Raw genomic sequence first — 18,702 nt, 5'->3', positions numbered from 1 at the left:
TTCCATGCCTGTGGAATCTTTGCTGTTCTGAGACTCAAATTATATAGCCTGGCCAAAGGAACAGCCAGCAGCTGAGCATACCTCTAGCATCCGTGCTGATATTCCATTATTCCCTATTGCTGAATTCTTATTCTTTTTGTGCAACAGTTCTAGTACCCCCTCTCCTCATACACCTAAGTTTCTTTATCCTGTGAAGAGTGAGCATAATGTTGTGTGCATAATCTCGTCTGCATCTGTCACCTGCACATCATCTGCATTTAGTACAGTTATTCTTTCATATTCATTCTGTCTTTTACTTGCAACATAACAATAGAATTATTTTGGGTTGTCTTTAGCTTACAGAGTCAGTTTCATTTCATATTAAGACTTAATTTTCTGTGCAACAACAGTTGTGACTCCTCTAGTCTGCTCTTTATAATTTTCACAACTGAAATCTTTCTTATCCACACGGTATTCTTTCCTCATAATCTTTTTATTATGAATCTCTTGCTTAATTAGATTACACATTCATTTCACTCTTACCCTATTTATTCTTCAAACTCTAGTGATACATTCTGATATTGAATCATTTAAGTATATTTTAAACGTTTCCTATCCAACAACTGATACCAGGTGCAGAACTCAATATAGTTCTCAGGTGGTTATAATTTCCTGCTTTATAGTCCAGCATGTAACCTTTTCTGAATGGAACATTCAAATAATGCCTCATCACTTTTTAAAAAAAAGTTTTCCTCTTGATATCACAGATTTGTTATCCATTCTGGATATTTCACTTGAAAAAACAAAATTTATAAAAAAAAAAAAAAATAGAGGGCATCTTATGGATTCTCCCCTTTTCCCCCTTTCCCTTCCTCATCACCAGTTTTTTCATCAATGATTTTGAAAAACAAGTTCTTAACTCAGCACCTCTCAAAACTTCTATCTGACTAAGATATGTGGATGATATGTTTTCTATTAGGCATCATTGCCCAGCCACATTAAACTTTCCTCTGTCACCTCAATAGTTTTCACCTTAGAATCCAATTTACAATGGAATAGGAAACTAATAATAATCTAGCCTTTTTAGATATCTTTGTAACATGCCTACTTAATGGTAACCTGTCCTTTTTAGTATACAAGAACACAATTCATACAAGCAGATACATTCGCAAACTTTCCTATCATACTCTCTCCTCCCCTCCACATCTGGCTACATTTCCCATAGTATCAAAAAAATCTCAACCTTATCTTCAGAAGGATTTTATTGTGATGCTTGATCACAATAAATTTAGAAGAGAGAGATTGTTTTTTGAATCTGCTACTCTTAAAAATCAGCCTAATTTGCATAAATATGGTTGCATAAAACTTCCTAAAATATGGGAAAAACTAATAAATACTTCAAGATCTCAGTTAATGCCTAAGACCACCAACAGATGCCCAATAAAGGGCACCTCATCTTGTTAGAACTCTTTCGACCATGTGTTTTGTATAGTTTTATGTTGCCTTACAAGTCTCATCTGAAGATGTCTGTGCTGATAGCAATATAGGAAAAATTAAATATTATTTTTAATACTTTCTGCAGTCTTGTTTCACTTCATTACACCTCAAGCAAACCAAAGTTTGACAAGTTTTGTTTTCTCTAGTTGTGTACTAGAGAAATTGATTTTGTTTTTCCAGTTAGTTAGAAAGACAGAACAGATCTTTAATTTTTCATCTCATTTTATGCAAGATAGCAGGATATATGTATCATGAAAGAAACATGAAAAAAGAAAATAAAAAGGTGCATGAAAACATTCACATTGCCATGCATGATACTCTCGATCAAGAAGTTTCACTCATAGTACATATAGACACGCATACTTTGCCAATTTTGAGATTTTGAAACATTGGAACAGTTTTTATTATTAAAAGCTGACTTGATTGGTTCAATATAATTCTTTGAATTGAATTGTTTATCTAGTAATTGATGTATCCACAAAAGGGGAGATAGGAAGTGATGCCAACAAACATTTGTTGGCATCACTGGGAAATGTCTATAATGATATGTAAAATTAGTGCATTTTAAGTGTATAGGACTGTTTTGCATGCTACCAGACTTTCTTTTTTTTTTAAGTTTTTTTTTTTGCTATATTTTTTTAAAATGTAATGGGTAGTTTTTGTTTTTTTGTATGTTTCCAAAATATATTTTTGATTACAAATTTTATTATTTCAGAGTACATGTATTTATATTTTTATGTACATATTTTCTTGAAAAAGGAAAGGTTATCACTGTTTTATATCCTGCTCCATCTATATATCATATACAAATTTGTGGTATCATTTTAGATAATTTCTAGGAGTTAAATTGAGTCTCTTCATTGCTTGTTAATGGTAAAATTTCCTTATCAAAGCATGTTTGTTTGTATGTTGTTGTTATTGGATATCCATTGTATTTATTTAGTTTCCATTAAATATATCTTAAAAAAATTAAGAAAATAATTTATTTTATATTTTTATCATATGGATTTTGAAGTTAGTGCACCTTCAGGGATATTATGATTTATCTTAACCAGTCACTATAAAAAAATTGATTGTTAACCTATATTTGCCTGAGTAGCAGTTAATAAAAGTCAATTTTTCAGCAACTCAGTACAAATTTGTGAGATTGTTTTTTAACATTGTAATGTCCTTCATTCAGCCATAATTAATAGTCTGTCTCTCATTCCTATTGAAAAGCTCCACTAAAATAATTGACAATTTTATAACACAAAAATTATTGTTGGATTTAAGCAAACTTTTTACAACTTTGGGATAAAACATTTTGGAAATTTTATAATTTTGTACAAATCTATGTGACTTCAATTTTCAGATAAAGCAAAAGAAACTAAAAACCTTTCTGTAGTTTTTTAAAATCGTTTATTTTCACTGCATAAACATCTCTTAATAAAGTTATCAAGATAGCTTTATTTACAACACATTAACAAAAGTTATATGACCTTACAGAGCAGAGGTGAGTAGAACAGTTTGCCTGTTAAAGTAGTGAGTGCATCTAGTGTGAATGAGTTTAAAAGAAAGTTATGACAGCTAGTCTGGGTGATCTATGACCTTCCTTGATGAATCTTTGACTCATTGGAAGTTTCGCATAATAATAATTATTATTTTGCAACATAGTTGAAATGTCTTGTATTTTTAGGTAGTTTCTGCTGTAATAGTCCTGTATAGGGTGTACACATTTAATGATTGTCCAGAAGCTGCAGAAGAGATTAGAAAAGTAAGTTTATTAAATTATCTAGCTGTTCCTTCAGAAGAAATAAACTATACTTCATTTCATTTGAAATGAAGCATATTTGTCTCACTATTTGTGTTATTATTAAGTATTGTTAATTGCAGGAATGTAAGGCTTACATTTTAAATCTGCCATACACCACTTCTGCTCATAGGTGTAGATTTTAAATCTGTGCACAACACTGATTCTTATAAATTTGAATTCCTTGCTATTATTCAAACAGTATTTTTGCAGAAAGAAATGTAACAAATGAAACATTTTCATCCTCTTTCTTATTGTTGTCATATATTTTCTGCTTCATTCTTAACAACTTTGCACTTTAGTACCTGTTAGTTTTTATGATGGAGTCAAAAAATTACAATTATGGTAGAATTGAACAGTGTCAAGTACTTTCTGATATGTGGAACATAAAAGCATTCTAAGAACTTGCAGTATAATGATTTTAGGTTGCTTAATATAACACATCTTAAATAGGTAGTTTGCTATAGAAATTTTTTTTTAGCATTGTGCCTATCTGTAGATATTTTTATTATTATTGTTCCGGGAAACTCCAAGGAGTCGACAGACTCATTGAGGAAGGCCCTAACATCATGTCTGGAACAACTATTCAACATTCACACAGTATCTATCATATCTTGCCTTGAACTCATTCACGGTCATAGCACCCACAACAGACTCTGGAAGCTCATTCCACTCATTCACCACTCTCCAAGTAAAAAACCTAGCTCTAACACCTCTGTCAACCACGCTCTTGCCCAGCTTCCATGCATGGCCCCTAGTCCTCCCACCACCAATCATCATCATCATCATCATCAAATTCCTGCCATGTACCCTCAAGGGGTGTACAGGATATGACAGTACTACATGAAAAAATTACATCATTACTAACTTCCTATCTACAATTTTCCTCCAAATCAGTCTGTTACTTGTCAAGACTCCAACATTATCAGATCTTATGTTTCTATCGTCTAAGGCACTTTGTACCGTATCAATCCACCTATATCTTGGTCTTCCTCTGGGTCGTTTTCCTGCCAAACCAATCATATTTTCAAAAATATCTTCTGGATCAATCTTATAAAAACCCTTCAGTAATTTGAATGTCTCAATCATATCACCCCTCCTTCGCCTATCGTCCAATCTCTGCAACCCACAAATCCTCAACCTATTCTCATAAGGTTCATTCCACAGACTTGCTGTCATCTTGGTCACTCGTCTCTGGACCCTCTCCACTTCCTCCCCATCACGAAGAAACCCTGGTGCCCATATTTAGTTGGGACTTCATGGCGAGTTATTACAGTGACTGAATTTTGATATAATGGTATTCGCTGTGTGAAGAAATAAAAGTAGATGTGGGGGAGTCAGTAGTATAAATAAAAATAAACAAAAATTACAGTATAGCTATGACAGAAACATAAAATATGTGATCAGAAGTGGAAAGACATTTAATTAGCTGAATTAATTATACAAATATTTCGGTTAAGTTTCTTATACCATTGCTGGTGGAACAGTAGAATTAGGAAATTCATACAACAAGCAGATGGAGAATGGTATCTTTTTCATGAGAGAGAGAGAAAAAAAAACCAAGTAGTGTGTGTGTGTGTATAATCATTAAAAGCTGTGAAAAACACAATTACTGATAATTTCTCAAATTTAGGACATAGACAATGTCATTGAAGTGAAGTTTGAGCAGAGAAGGACCTCAGCACTTTCTTTAAAAAGATTTTCAAATTTATGGGATCAATTGTTGAATAATTTAGCATCATCTCAGATGGATCCTGTGGATAATTCTAGTAATTACATGTTCAGCATAGTCAGATTTTATCATTTTTTGGCCTCGGTTCAGTATAAGATTGGTGTTCAGAAATAGTAAACACCAATCCCATGTTGAATCCACAAAATAATTAACCAAAGTAAAATAAAAATTTGCTGAATGTAATTTTAAGTTAAATTTTCTTCATCTTCATTCCCACTCAAATGGGGCCAGTGCAGCAGATCAACTTCTATCATTCAGTCCTCTCTAGGACTATGTCTCCTCCTGTCCAAGGTCTTGGAGATCCCCTCTCAAGATGTCCAGCCAATTTGTTTGGGGCTTCCCCCCCTTCCACTTTTGCTTGGTAGCTTTATCTCCATCACTCTCTCCTTCCCACATAGCGTTTGTCTCTCTGTGTAGTACTGCCAAACCACCTCAGCTTTGATTCCCTATCTTCTCAATACTTAGGTTACCTTTAGTGTTTGTAGAAATTAAAGACAGAAACTCAAACTCATGTGGAAATAATTTGAATCAGTGTAAAATTTGCCTTAGTATCTAAATGCATTATTACAGTGTGCAGATAGTCAACAAATTCATAATTTAAAAAATATATATATGATTAGGAATTTTAAAGATTGATACAGTAATATTTTTCATAAAGGGATAACTGAAGTCCTTCAATATTTGTTTAAATTTCAGTGATGTGGAAAGGCTTTGCAGATGTCTTTGTATAACCATTCTACAAGGAATCTACTCTTATGGAAAAGCTTGGTTTTCTTTCAAAGATCCCCCCCCCCCCCAATGTTTAGTCCAGATGGCATGTTCAGCTATGCCAGTCTGCTGCAGATCTCTCAAACTGTCTGAAGTAAGACAAACTCTGGAACAAGGGATCTGGTGACACCTGAGAAGCTAAGCAAGGAAACTTGTCTTTAGGTGAAGAAAGTATAAATCTTCCAGACAGGATGAAATGACACACTGTAGAGGTCCTGAAACTTTAGCAATACATTCAAAGCTTCCTTTAATATACAGAAATAGAATCCATGCAATGGACTGCAGCCTAAACTGTTAATGCTTTGTTGATAAAGGACTCGTTATGGGGGGGGGGGGTTGAAAAAAGTTCTAATAAACACCTAGAACAAAAATGATATTAAAGCAGCTGATATAACCACAAGAAAGAACATATCTTAAAACCCTTTAACTGCCATGTTTTATCAATTCCTTCATGGTATGGTGAACAACTTGTAAAATGTTCTTTAAAAGGATTTAAAAGGAATAAATTGATATATTCCATTTTTTGTTGAACAAGAACCTTGTTACACCCTGCTCGTATATTATGATCATAGAATAGTAAGATCTTATTGGTTCAGACTTTTTGGCTGAAATGATAAATATCATGGATATAATGATCAGTATATGTTTCCTTTCGAATTAGATGGTATAGATGATAGCTTACAATTTTAAAATTAAAATTGTAAGCTACCATCTGGCTGATGAAGAATCGGTAAATCTAAAAAGGCTAGCTGATTTTTTTTTTCTTCTCCTCTAATGTAAACTGAATTCTAGAAATCTGATGGAGAGCCATTTCATGTTGCAAACATATATCATCAGTATCTTTACCATACTACATGTGTAGGAGAAATGCCATTAAGGGCTCTTCTAAATATCCCATGTAGTAGTTGGCAAGTTTGCGGAGGAGACAACCCATGGCTGTACTTTCAATCTGCTAATATAACTTGCCTTGGACAGTAAAATAACCAGAGTGAATAATAATCAAAAAGTTTGGTAATGTTCACAGGAAAATCTTGTTTAAGTATAATAACATCTGTCAAGGAAATGTTTGTGAAAAGAGATACTATATCAAGACTAATCATAATATATGAAGAATACAAATCTTAGTTTTAAAATCCAAAGAGTTCTTAATATGGGAAGCAGATTTTCCAGTGAAGGAAGATAATAATAAATAATACTATTGTTCTTCTTTAGAGAATTAAGAATTCTCTAAAGAAGAACTTTAAATTCTGAAAGTGTCATGATTCTTTTGAAGAGAATAGCTTGAAAGTGGACTTTGATGGCAGTCTCAGAAGGAATTGAATATGGATTTCTGTCAATAAGATGAAAAAAATTCATAATAGGTAACTTACTTGGAGAAATTGCATATTTGTGACCTTGGGCTATACAGAGATCTCATCCTGAGTAAGAGGATTTCCTGATAAATTTATTACCAAATTATCCTGGTTGTTTGTAATATTACTTAGATGGAATCATAGAGGATAATACTTGAGTGGAGTCTTTAAGGGAATTAATTTCTATGTTTAACAAAACCAAGGATTTTTGCTCTAGTTTTCAAACTTTCATCCCCCCACCCAATAATTATATATTTCAAACTAGCACGAAGATCACTGTCAATAAGACTTATTTCTGGTGTCATCTCTCCATTTGAATTTGTGCACATCTTTATGTTGATACATGGTGTTAGTGATTACTAGTCCGTGTCCTGAACAGAAATCCTGCAAGTACCTGCCAGTGTCAAATGCTATAGCTATTCCTTCTCCTTGTCTGAATATAACATCTTATATACTCCAGGATCTCAATTTTTAGGCTTCTTTGCCACTGGTATTTCACTAGTTTTTCTACCAATTCAACTTCTTCCATTGATACTTCTAATGATGAATTAATTTATTCCAGTAGCTGCCTTTTTGTACTGTTCATCCCTGGTTCCCTGACAAATAGTAGGGACCTTGTTTAACTGGACAGTGTCCCAACTGGCATGATGGTTGTACTATCATTTTATTTTCAGTTTAAGCCAATACAAAATACAGTTTGTTTGGCTGAGTCCCAAATTACCAGCCCATCCTCTTTCATTAAGTATCCATTTGAAATTATCAATTTTTTTTCTTTACAGATTTACTTATTTGCATTTGAATGAATATGGCCAATTTGTTATACTATTCATTCAGCTGTTATTTTAGTAATTTTCTTAAAGTAATTTTACATGCAAATAATGATTGTATGATTACTTTTTACAGCAAATAAAGGATGCTAAAGAGGACTTAAAGATGAAAGGCTTCATATTTGATGAATAAAACCTTGTACAGAAATTTTCAAAAAAGCAAGCTTCTATAAAATATTGGACATCATAGATTTATATTAATGTACTTGATTCAAGTAATACATTCCTTTTTTTATATGAAATTAAACTGTTTTTGTTAAAATTGACTAGTTTTCATTATGTCAAGAAAACATGACATTTTAATTTTTACGATAAGACTATTACGATAAGCTGTTCAATAAGTAATAAGACTAATTTTACTGTCGCGAAACCACTCATCACAGTATTAATTTATGTGGAATAAAGAAATGTTGCTGTGTATTAACAAAAGAGGTTGATAGATGGCGTATACGGGCTGATGTGCCAGAGTGTCACGTGACTAAACTCAAGCTTGTTTCGGTGCGCCTACGAGCTGCAACCAGTCGTCGAAATGGAAGCGTCCTTGGAACAGCGTTATGCGATTAAATTTTGTGTGCGTTTGCAAAAATTGGCATCAGACACTTTTAACATGATACGCGAAGCTTTCCACGATGAAGCAATGTCGAGGGCAAGTGTTTTTCGCTGGCATAAAACTTTTAAGGAAGGAAGGCAAAATGTGGAAGATCTTGAACATGAGGGAAGACCTTCAACGTCCATCACAGAGACAACGATCAACATAGCAGCGATTATCATCCTGAATATTTCTGTGGGAAGTGTTCACTCAATCATGGCTGAATATTTGGGACTGAAACGTGTTTGCACCCGATGGATTCCCAAACTCTTGACACTGGAGCAAATGCAGCATCGAGTGGATGTGTGCAGAGAATGGAAAGAAAGAATGGAACAAGAAGGCGACAACTTCTTAAAATGCATCATTACAGCAGATAAAGCTTGGTTGTATCACTATGACCCTACAGTGAAACAACAAAGCAGTGAATGGAAGCATCCGTCTTTGCCTACCCCCAAGAAAGCAAAAACTGTAAAATTGGCTGGTAAAGTTATGACCATAATGTTTTTTGACTATGAAGGCATTGTTTACCAACACGCTGTAGAACCCGGGAATACTGTAAACAGCTCATACTATGCGGATGTTTTACGGACAATGGTACAGCACATCAAAAGGAAGCGTCCATTGCTGAAGAATGGCTTCTTATTGCACCATGATAATGCAAGACCGCATATTGCTGGTTGTGTAGTGGACGTTTTGCAGAAGAACAACATAAATATCCTACCCCTCCATACAGTCCTGATCTCGTACCGTGCGATTTCTGGCTGTTTCCTCAGCTCAAGAAACCACTAAGAGGCTGCCATTTCGAAAGCAACAAAGCATGTGTAAAAGCTGTGGAGGCTGTTTTGAAAAACTCTCAAAAAAAGGACTTTCACGTGTGTTTAAGAAGTGGACGCAACGTTGGGACAAATGCATCACGTTTCACGGTAGTTATTCGAAAAAGACCATGTAAATGATGACGATTAAAGGTAATCTGTTTTCTGTATAAATATAGTCTTATAACTTATTGAACAGCATACGTATATTCAGAACCTTGTTTTTTAAATAGCTGCATTATAAAAGAATGCATAAATATATTATTACATGGCACAGTTCACCCATCCACCTTTTTTCCTCCCCTCTTGGATTTTCTTTTAGGAGAATTGCACCACTTCATGAAAACACTAGGGCCTAGTGTTTTCATGAGTGGCCCGTTCCATCTTTTTCCTTGGTTGACCTATATATCCTCGGACTGGTTGGAGTGTTCTTTTGGTATTCATATACTTCATGCAATACTGAGCCTATTTTCAGTTCTTTGTGCTGTTTTTTTTTTTTTTTTGCCCATAGAGTATAGCCTGTTGTCCTTTGCAGGAATTTCATTTCTCTAATTTTTCTTTTTTCTTCTGCCCTTTATATATGGTCCATAATTCAATTCCATACAGTAGAGAATGTCCTGCTGAAACTTTATAAACTCTTATTCTTGTATTCTTTTGAACTTTATTAGGTTTGAAAATATTATTGATCATTCCTGTTATCTTTAGAAAGTTTGAAATTTTGATGTTAGTGTGACCTTTTGTATATGATTCAGCACATCCAAGGTATTTAAAGCAGTTAATTTGTTCTAAAATTTTATTTTCAATCATGATTTTACTTCTGACTGGAGATGGTCATTTAAAAGCCATGATTTTTGTTTTGTCTGTTGATATTATACAGTGGAACCTTGATTGTCGAATGACTCATCTCGAACAAATCAGTTCCCGAACAGAATCTCGATTCCTGAACAGGCAAACCGCAACCATGTGCTCTGCTGGCTGAGATTACATGGGAGAGCATCAGTTACTCTGTACCCTCCGCTCAGTGCAGACACTTGCTCGAATTTGCAGTACCTTTTCTTGATTTTCTTTGTGTTTTATTGTTTCTTTATAAATTATTATTAAATAAGGTACCATGGGGCTGAAGAAGGATAGTGATAGCAACAAAGCGAAAAGAAAATTTGTTAGAACCACAATAGAGGTGAAAAAAGAAATCATATTATCCAAACATGAAAATGGCGCTCTTGTCTCGGATCTTAGGAGTTGATCTTCACTTCTTGCTATCTGCAAACAAAATGATATTAAGTATAGTTTCATGATCCAGTTTAAATGGTTTAACATGTGGCCTATCTCAGTGTTTGATACGCTATCACTAAATTTAATAATTTTAATCTTAGCATGTAATGTGAGCTTGCTTAGATCAGTCAGTATAAAAAAAGGCCTTTGGTTTGAAAAACCTGGGTTCGATTCCTGTCCATGAGAAGGAACCTTTATTGGGTCTTTTCAAAAGGTGTGTTAGCCAGTCTCATATGGAGGCAGAAAGTTGTTTCTTCTGGAAACTCAGGTTTTTCATCCCTCAATCTGATCCCATGAACATGAACATCTACAAACATGAATACCTACTGTAGGACAAAGAAAGCAAAACCTTGTTCCATAATCATTATTAAAGTAGCATATTGCTTTCCCACCAGTCATACAATTAAGAAAAGTAATAGGTTTACTCATCTTCTTCACTGGAGCAACAGCACCCTTAGGTTGAATTTTATCTGCTATTATTAACAGTAAATTAAAATAATAGTTATATTCACATTGAAACACAGAGAGAGAAAGAGAGATGTAGTGACAATGATATTATATTATAAACAAACAGTTCTCAAAAACTGTGCATCAGTTCGATTCACAGAAGCATCATGTTGCTAAACTATTGTATGAGTGGATTGTTATAAAGCAGTGTTATATTACTGTGTATTATATAGTGCCTTACAACATACATATTACTTATGTCAATAAAGCAAAGGCAGGATTTTTATTAGGATGTCTGTTCATACACAAGTTTATTCTTCAGGCTCTGGCTGGACAGATTTTGTTGAAATTTGCTAAAATATTTCAAAATTATACACAACTGCTCTGATTGCATAAAATTGAAAATGCATCCACTGTGTTTTGGTTACATTTGGACAGGGGCGAATGCTGGTCTTGAAATTCACGTTTGCTCTTGTTATCATTCAGGGAGTGAGATGTGTGATTGAAGTCTGATTAGCAGAATAATGAATTACTGACCATTCAAAACTATATATTTAGAAATTTATGTACATTTAATCATACAAATTCAACATTTATTTTACAAATAACATTCTATCTTTTTCAATTTAGCTACTTGAATACAAATTCTACCCTACGGTTCTTCTATATGAACTGGTCAATAACATTGTCATAAAAAGTTGGTTGTAACTTAATTTTCCCAAGCAACATGCACACTTGTAAAGGTTGGCTGAAGCTCACTGGCTAGAGCTACTTTGACTGCGTATGACCTGTGTAAGACGACGTGAATGGAGCGGAAATGGCTATGCGTGCACATGAAATCACAGTGCTGCAGCGAGGACCTGGAAGCTTCAACAACCAAGCAAGCCAAGGTAGCTTTTTGACTTACAAGCAAGCATCGGCCTTCGATACACAATTTAAAGCTCAATTATTGCCTCACAAACTTAAGACGTCTTCTGTCTACAAAAATAAAAGCCTAAATGGAATGCTTATAAATGCATTCATTTATTAACAAATAAATATTACTTTTTTCTCGCGTAATGAGCTTGCACAGCAAGCATGGAGAATTCGCCCCTGCAATTGGACATTTTTTTTATTTAAAAATTTGGTAAAAAGATTTTGAATTATAGTAATAATTTTATCCTGCTGATGAAATGCGGTATATAGGAGGGATGCTAGAGTCAAAGCTAGATAACTGGGAGGAGACAGAGAAACTAATGAAACATCTAAAGTCACCCATCAAACTGGCATTTCATTATCCTTACTTTAATACTCTTAAGTATATTGAAAGTCATCAGCAGTCAAATTCCTCACTGCTCCCCCCCCCTCATCATTACCACCATGAATTGTGGGTTCTGTCATCCTTCCCACAGCAGCACCCCTAGCAATCTTCCTTACCTACATTTGGATAATACAATCTTCCTTACCATGAAATAGTTTGAAGAAACTTGACATTGGAAGTACAGTCACTCCTCAACTTACAGCATATGCAACTTACAATCACTCACAATAGCCATCCCATTGATATGTTCATGCCATATTTAGTACTACAATGATGTATTTACTTTGGTTTATTTTGCTTACTTTGTGTATGTGATGTTTGTTGGGGGGGGGGGATATTTTTCACTATAGAGAACTAATGTATTGTATATTTTTAATCTAGTTTGTGTTTGAACTATGTTAGATTTAAATACAGAGTTGATTACCCCTGTTATTTTTAAATATTTTGCAATTTTTAGGTTGATATGTTTTTCATTTCTGTATATAATCATACATCCTAGGTGGTTAAATGAATTCATCTGTTCTAAAATCTTCTTATCTATTATTACTTCAGTTCTTATTGGATCTTGTCCTTTAAAGGCCATTTTTGATTTTTCTGTTGATATTATCATTCCATAATCTTTGGTTATTTCATTTAAAAAATCTTCAGAATTTGTAATTATTTGATCATCAGCAAAAAATTGAGATGTTTAAGTTCACAGTAGAGGAAAGTTTGAATACCTTGATAGAAATTTTTATTTTATTTTATTATTATTTCATTTAAATAAATATTCAAGAGTTGCTGAAAGGGAACATCCCTGTCAGACTCCTTGATTTATCTTTCTTGGATACGATAGTTCATAATTTAATCTTATTTGTATTTTATTAGTTTAATATATACTTTATGATAGCTTTTAGAATATTATTTGGTATTATTTTATATATCTTTTTTAATATGTCAAATAAAATACTTCTTTTAATTTTATCAAATGCTTTTTGAAAGTCAGTGAATATATGTTTCTAAATTGTATTCTTTTCTTTCTATTATTAATTTTAGGGCAAAAGACTGGGTCTGTACAAATCGTTGGAATATTTATTTAAAATTCTGCTATATATTTTATAACAGGAATTTAGAATACTTATACCTCTATAATTTTTAGGGTCATCTCTACTACATTTAAAAAAAAAAAAATAGGGATCACTATTGCTTTTTTTCATTGGTTGGGTACTTGTTGAATAGATTTTATTTCAAAATAATAAGTCTTTCTTTAAACCTTATTCTTGCATATTTATATAATTCTGAACCTAACTTATCTTTTCCAAGTGACTTTTTTATTTCTTGTTTCTTTCAAACTGATTTTTAATTCTTCTTCAGTTATTTCCTTTTCATTAAATGTTTGCCAGTTATCTTTTATAAAATAACTATCTGTCCACAGTTCTGTATAGAAATTCCTCTAATTTCAATTTGGTGTTTAAATTTACACTTCCTCTAGTATCTGTACTTAAATGTTTCAAAATCTTATATACATTGCATCTTATTTTATATAAATCATGTTCTAAATTAGAAACAAATTTGTTTCTAATTTAGAACATGTTCCATTATACTCTGACTTCTCTTTTAACTATGGCTCTTATTCTTTTATACTCTGTTTCATCTTCTATATCTTTTACTGCTTAACCATTTGTGATATGCTTCTTTTTTCATTTTGATTATTTCTTTGATTGTATCATCCCATATCTTTTTTTTTAACTGAATTTTTTAAGTCTTTCCTAAACTTTCATTTGCTGCTCTATTTAGTATTGTTTTTATGTTAAGCCATTCTATTTCTTCATTTCATCTAAATATTGGTTAATGCTTTGTTCATATAACCATTGTATATTTATGTCATTTAATAATCTAGTTCTATAAAGTAATCTAATATTGATTTCCATCCTCTTGCTGCCCAAATATATTTATGTGTCTTTGTTTATAGAAAGAATTCATTATTATTATTATTATTACAAAGTCAATCAATTTTTTTACCATTCCTGTTTAGAGTATATGTTCTCCTATATTATTAATTTTTGTGTTTCTAATTCTTGCATTCGAGTCTCATGCTAATATTACATAATCATTTTTATTTATTTTATTATATTTTTGATTATAAAATTCAATATCATCATCTTCTTCTGGAGCATATAAACCAATTATTTTTAAATAACCTTTATCTATTTTTATTATAGCTTCTATTATTTGTTCATTCCATAATTTATAATATTTTAAGTGTTTTGAAAGGGAATTATGAATCCAAATCATAACACCTTTTTGGTCACTGTCAACTCCACTATATCCATTAAAATTTTCAGTTCTCATAGTTCCTTGTCATTTCTTTTATTGTTTCAATGATTATTGCTATTTGAAAATTTCTTTCATTTAATTTTTGATCTATTTCTTTATATGCTATTCCTCTTATGTTCCAGTTTTCTATATATATATATAGTAAAACTCCGTTTTTACGTTCCCACAATTTACGTCATTTTCCGTTAGTCCCATTTTAAGGCTTATTCTTACGATATATTGTTTTCCCCCATTAACAACTTGATGTGGACGTTATTTCCCATGATTTGCGTTTTTTTCTCCTGTGGCAATACTGATTTTCGAATCAATTTCTGCAGAAATCTGTGCATTTCTGTTCCCAGATGGCATTGCTTTTGGCTGTAGTTTCGTTTCCACCATCATGGTGACCTTCACGCTTGCAGCAGTAATGTAGTGATGAGCGATACCGTGATTTTTCATTCACAGTAGGAATTGATATTGCAGATTTTCTGCTACATAATTTAGCATATGAAAGTTGCTTTCAAGTTGCAGTGGTGGATTAGCCATGTTAGTAATATGCAGAAAAAAGACAGAAAATGTATTTTGGTAGAAGAAAAGATGGCAATTCTGCGATGTGTAGATTGGCATGCTGGAACATGTGTGCATTTAGCAAAAGATCTTGTACTCTCTGTGTTCACTTTGAACATGATAGTAAAACACATGTCAAGCATTGAACTCGATGCAAAGCAATCTGGCACCATGTTAAAAAAAAAAAAAAAAAAAAAAAAAAGCAAAAACAATCAACAATTAAAGATTTTTTAAAATAGATAAATGTAAGCAATTATAAATTCATTTATTTTCAGTTATTAAATTTTGTATGTAGACTCACATACTAGCAGTAAGTCATCTTTTAGCTTTTTTTTTAATGTTTTTTTACATTTCCTGCTATTTACACTTTTTTTCCATCAGTCCCCTGAAAAGTGTTGAAAAAGGGTTTTACTATATATACACACACACACACACACATGTATACTAGGGGGGATCTCCCCCCCCCTCGGTGCCCAAACCCCGAGTTCTGGATTGGTAAGCTAGTTCTCCATTGTTTTCAAACGTCCAACAAATTGTTGTCTCATGAAGGCAAACACATTGTTGGATGTGAAATGTTTCAAATTTCGGCTTATCAGCTTAACTCAGCTCAAAGCAATGAAGAGACAAAAAAGTGACATAAAAAGGTTTCAAATTTTGGCTTATCTTTTTATATATAGAGAGTGGATATATGTATGTATTATATATTTTGCCGTTTTTCCATAGAATCATTTTGAATACCTTTCTCTATTGGCTTAGAAGTAATTAGTGTATATCAGGTTACCAGCTTAGCAATGGATAGTTCAGTGGTAGGGCTGCTACCCTAAGGATTCTGAATTTGCCTTCTTCCAAATTTAAACTCACAGGAGGAATAGTACATATTGAAGTGAAAGAGTAGATTTTAGAGGGGTCATAAATATAGGCCAGAAATGGAAAGACTCTATAGCCTTCAAGTACTCTTAATAGCATAATCGTCATAAAATAAGAAGAGTTGGCTGATAAGGCCTTATAAGAAAGTTTAAAGTGAGTGGATGTTCCTCGAAGAAGAGGAGAGATCTGGTTAGGGGATCATGGGAGTGCTACTTCCCTTATAATCAAGATGATTGCCTTTTATGGCCTTTATTGGTCCACAAGTCCTTATTCAATATATTCAGACTGCCATATCTGGTAAGCTCCCCTATCTGCCACCTAGGGGATGTGCTCTCTAGAGGTTACAGGTCCCCAATATATCCCAAAGTAAAGCAAATCCCCCCCCCCCCCCAAAGCCTCTTTAGCTCAGTCAGTTTCAGCAATGTCCTTTTGTGAGAAAGACCTGGGTTCGAATGCCATCTAGGACTTGAAGAACCTTTATCAGGACTTTTCAACTGAAGGGATCAGTTAGTTAGCTGGTCTCGTACAGAGATAGAAGATTTTTTTCTTCCTGGAAACTCAGGTTTATCATCCCTCAGAATAGGCAAAACCAGCCATTAGAACAGAAGCAATTCACATACATAACACACTGGCCTCATAACCTTAAGTTGCTTTGGCTAACTTCCCCTCCTCACTACATAATTTTAGCTTCAGTGGAATCATATACCACAATTTGACTTTCCCTCCCTCCAAGGGCAAACACAGCACAAGACAGTTTGTCCCTGCCCATCACAAACGTGTTAATCCTTTGGACTTGCACTCTCGGTCAAAGTCTGATGACAGCTGTGTGATAATGTATTCTTATCTCTGATCTTTAACTGACATTACTTTTGTGAAAATGGCCAGCAAGTGAAAGTTGTGTCCTTTCTTTTTGACAGATTTCTCTAAACTGATTCCATCTGTCTAACACAAAGTGATTCTTCTAGTGGTGTGATTGATTTATGAAAGAAAGTAAAAATTGTTAATTATTAGTTTCATATAGCACTATTGTGTAGTTCTTCAGATTGAGACAGAACACAAAAAAAATGGTATTTACAAAGGCTGATACCTTGTCTCATAGCTTAATTCATTAATACGCACTGTAGATCCTTTGTTTGTATGCTGTCCAGAGTTGATATAAGATTAGACCTTGGTTTATTATAGTAGATCAGGCATTGTATAATCTCACTTTCTTCCTTAACATAATGATTAAATTCTGTGTATGGTATTTTAGTGATTTGTCAGTTAACTTGATGTTTTTCATCAATGGTGCAAAAAGCTGGTCCAGATTTGCGTGTCCTTTCTTTTTGACAGATTGCTCTAAACTGACTCCATTTGCCTAACACAACAAATGCTGCATTATAGAAGATTTTGTATACTGCTCTTGTCATAGGCAAATGAGGTAGTCTTCTTTTTTGGTGATATTAGCATCATCGATACTTTTTTGTAGCGATAGAAAGCCAACTTTTCAGTAATATTGTTGTAGGATTTTTGCTATTTACTTAACATTACTGTGCCTTTGTAGTTGTCTGGTTGTTGTCTCAAGACATTCAATATCTTATTGAGTTATAATGTCCTTAATATATGTTATTTCATTATTATTTTTATCATCATCAAAATCTCTGACTTATTAAACCCAATTTTTATGTCATCTTATGTAGTACATAGTTGTCAGGAAAAAAAAACATTCATTTATTATCTTTATTGTAATAGTTCTTGCTTTGAGAGCTGATGCCCTGCTTCATTGCTTGGTAGTGGGAACTAGAATGTAGATACCTGCTTTATTGAACTTCTTTCTATATATCTCAAAAAGTATAATTGCTGTGATCCTCAACTGAGATGCAAATATCCACGAAGGAAAAATGTGAATTGGATGTTTGATGGTTTTTACCTATTAAGGAGGAATTCTGAGCCTGCCAAATGATGAAAACATCATTCACATCTTACCATACCAAACCAGAGCCATGGATATCTCATTTATACATCAAAAGGTTTGAACAAACAGTTTAATGTATAAATTAAACAGTGTAGAGAGATCGCTAGGCCCATGGCCAAGCCTTCAACAACTGTTCAAAATAGGGGTTCTTCAAATTTGAAGAAAGTGTTCTCTAGACAGTATTTGAAAAGTTTAATGGTGTCATATGAAAAGATGTCTTTTAAGGTTGTTTTTTTCTAGGAACATTGGAACAATTCCCAACCTGGGAATAAGTTTATACGATGATATGATGTTTTTCTGAGTGGAGCTAGTAGAATGGATATCTATTTACAAAAGCAATATGTTGAAGAATGCTTGGCATCTGCTATAAGTCTAAGCAGAATTACTACCTGCCTCCAGGAACACAATAGATCTATACTTAGACATCTAACACTGATAAATCAAGGCACCAGAAACAAAGAGAGAGAGAGACTGAAGAATATAAGAGAAAAATCAGAAATTAATATAAATTACATAAAGAATTCAGAAATAAGTTATCGAGCAGGACAAGGAAAATTGTTATATGAAGAAATAGAGGTCCAGATGAGAAGGCACAATTATACTGTGAGGAACTGTACAGCAGAGAGGATAAAAAAAATTCAAAGGGGCCCCTCTC

The 18,702-nt window shown here is 33.3% G+C and overlaps 1 protein-coding gene across 5 annotated transcripts in view; it reads left to right on the top strand.

Annotated features, from left to right (window-relative positions):
* The window catches only part of Dpm3 (Dolichyl-phosphate mannosyltransferase subunit 3), an 82,411-nt gene extending 74,205 nt beyond the window's left edge, over positions 1-8,206 (top strand). For all 5 annotated transcript variants that reach the window (XM_090415977.1, XM_090415960.1, XM_090415969.1 and 2 more), the window contains 2 exons: positions 3,152-3,229; positions 8,021-8,206. In XM_090415977.1, coding sequence (XP_090272103.1) covers positions 3,152-3,229; positions 8,021-8,077 — 135 coding nt within the window. In that variant the 3' untranslated portion in view covers positions 8,078-8,206. The remainder of the gene's footprint in view (positions 1-3,151; positions 3,230-8,020) is intronic.
* The last annotated feature ends 10,496 nt before the right edge of the window (positions 8,207-18,702 follow it).

This window comes from Typopeltis vanoorti, chromosome 1 (genome assembly GCF_054136105.1).
Source record: "Typopeltis vanoorti isolate ZY-2024b chromosome 1, IOZ_Tvanoo_1.0, whole genome shotgun sequence".
NCBI classification, from domain to species: domain Eukaryota; kingdom Metazoa; phylum Arthropoda; class Arachnida; order Uropygi; family Thelyphonidae; genus Typopeltis; species Typopeltis vanoorti.
Note: the sequence above shows the minus strand (reverse complement) of the source record. Positions and strands in the feature narration are given on the sequence as shown.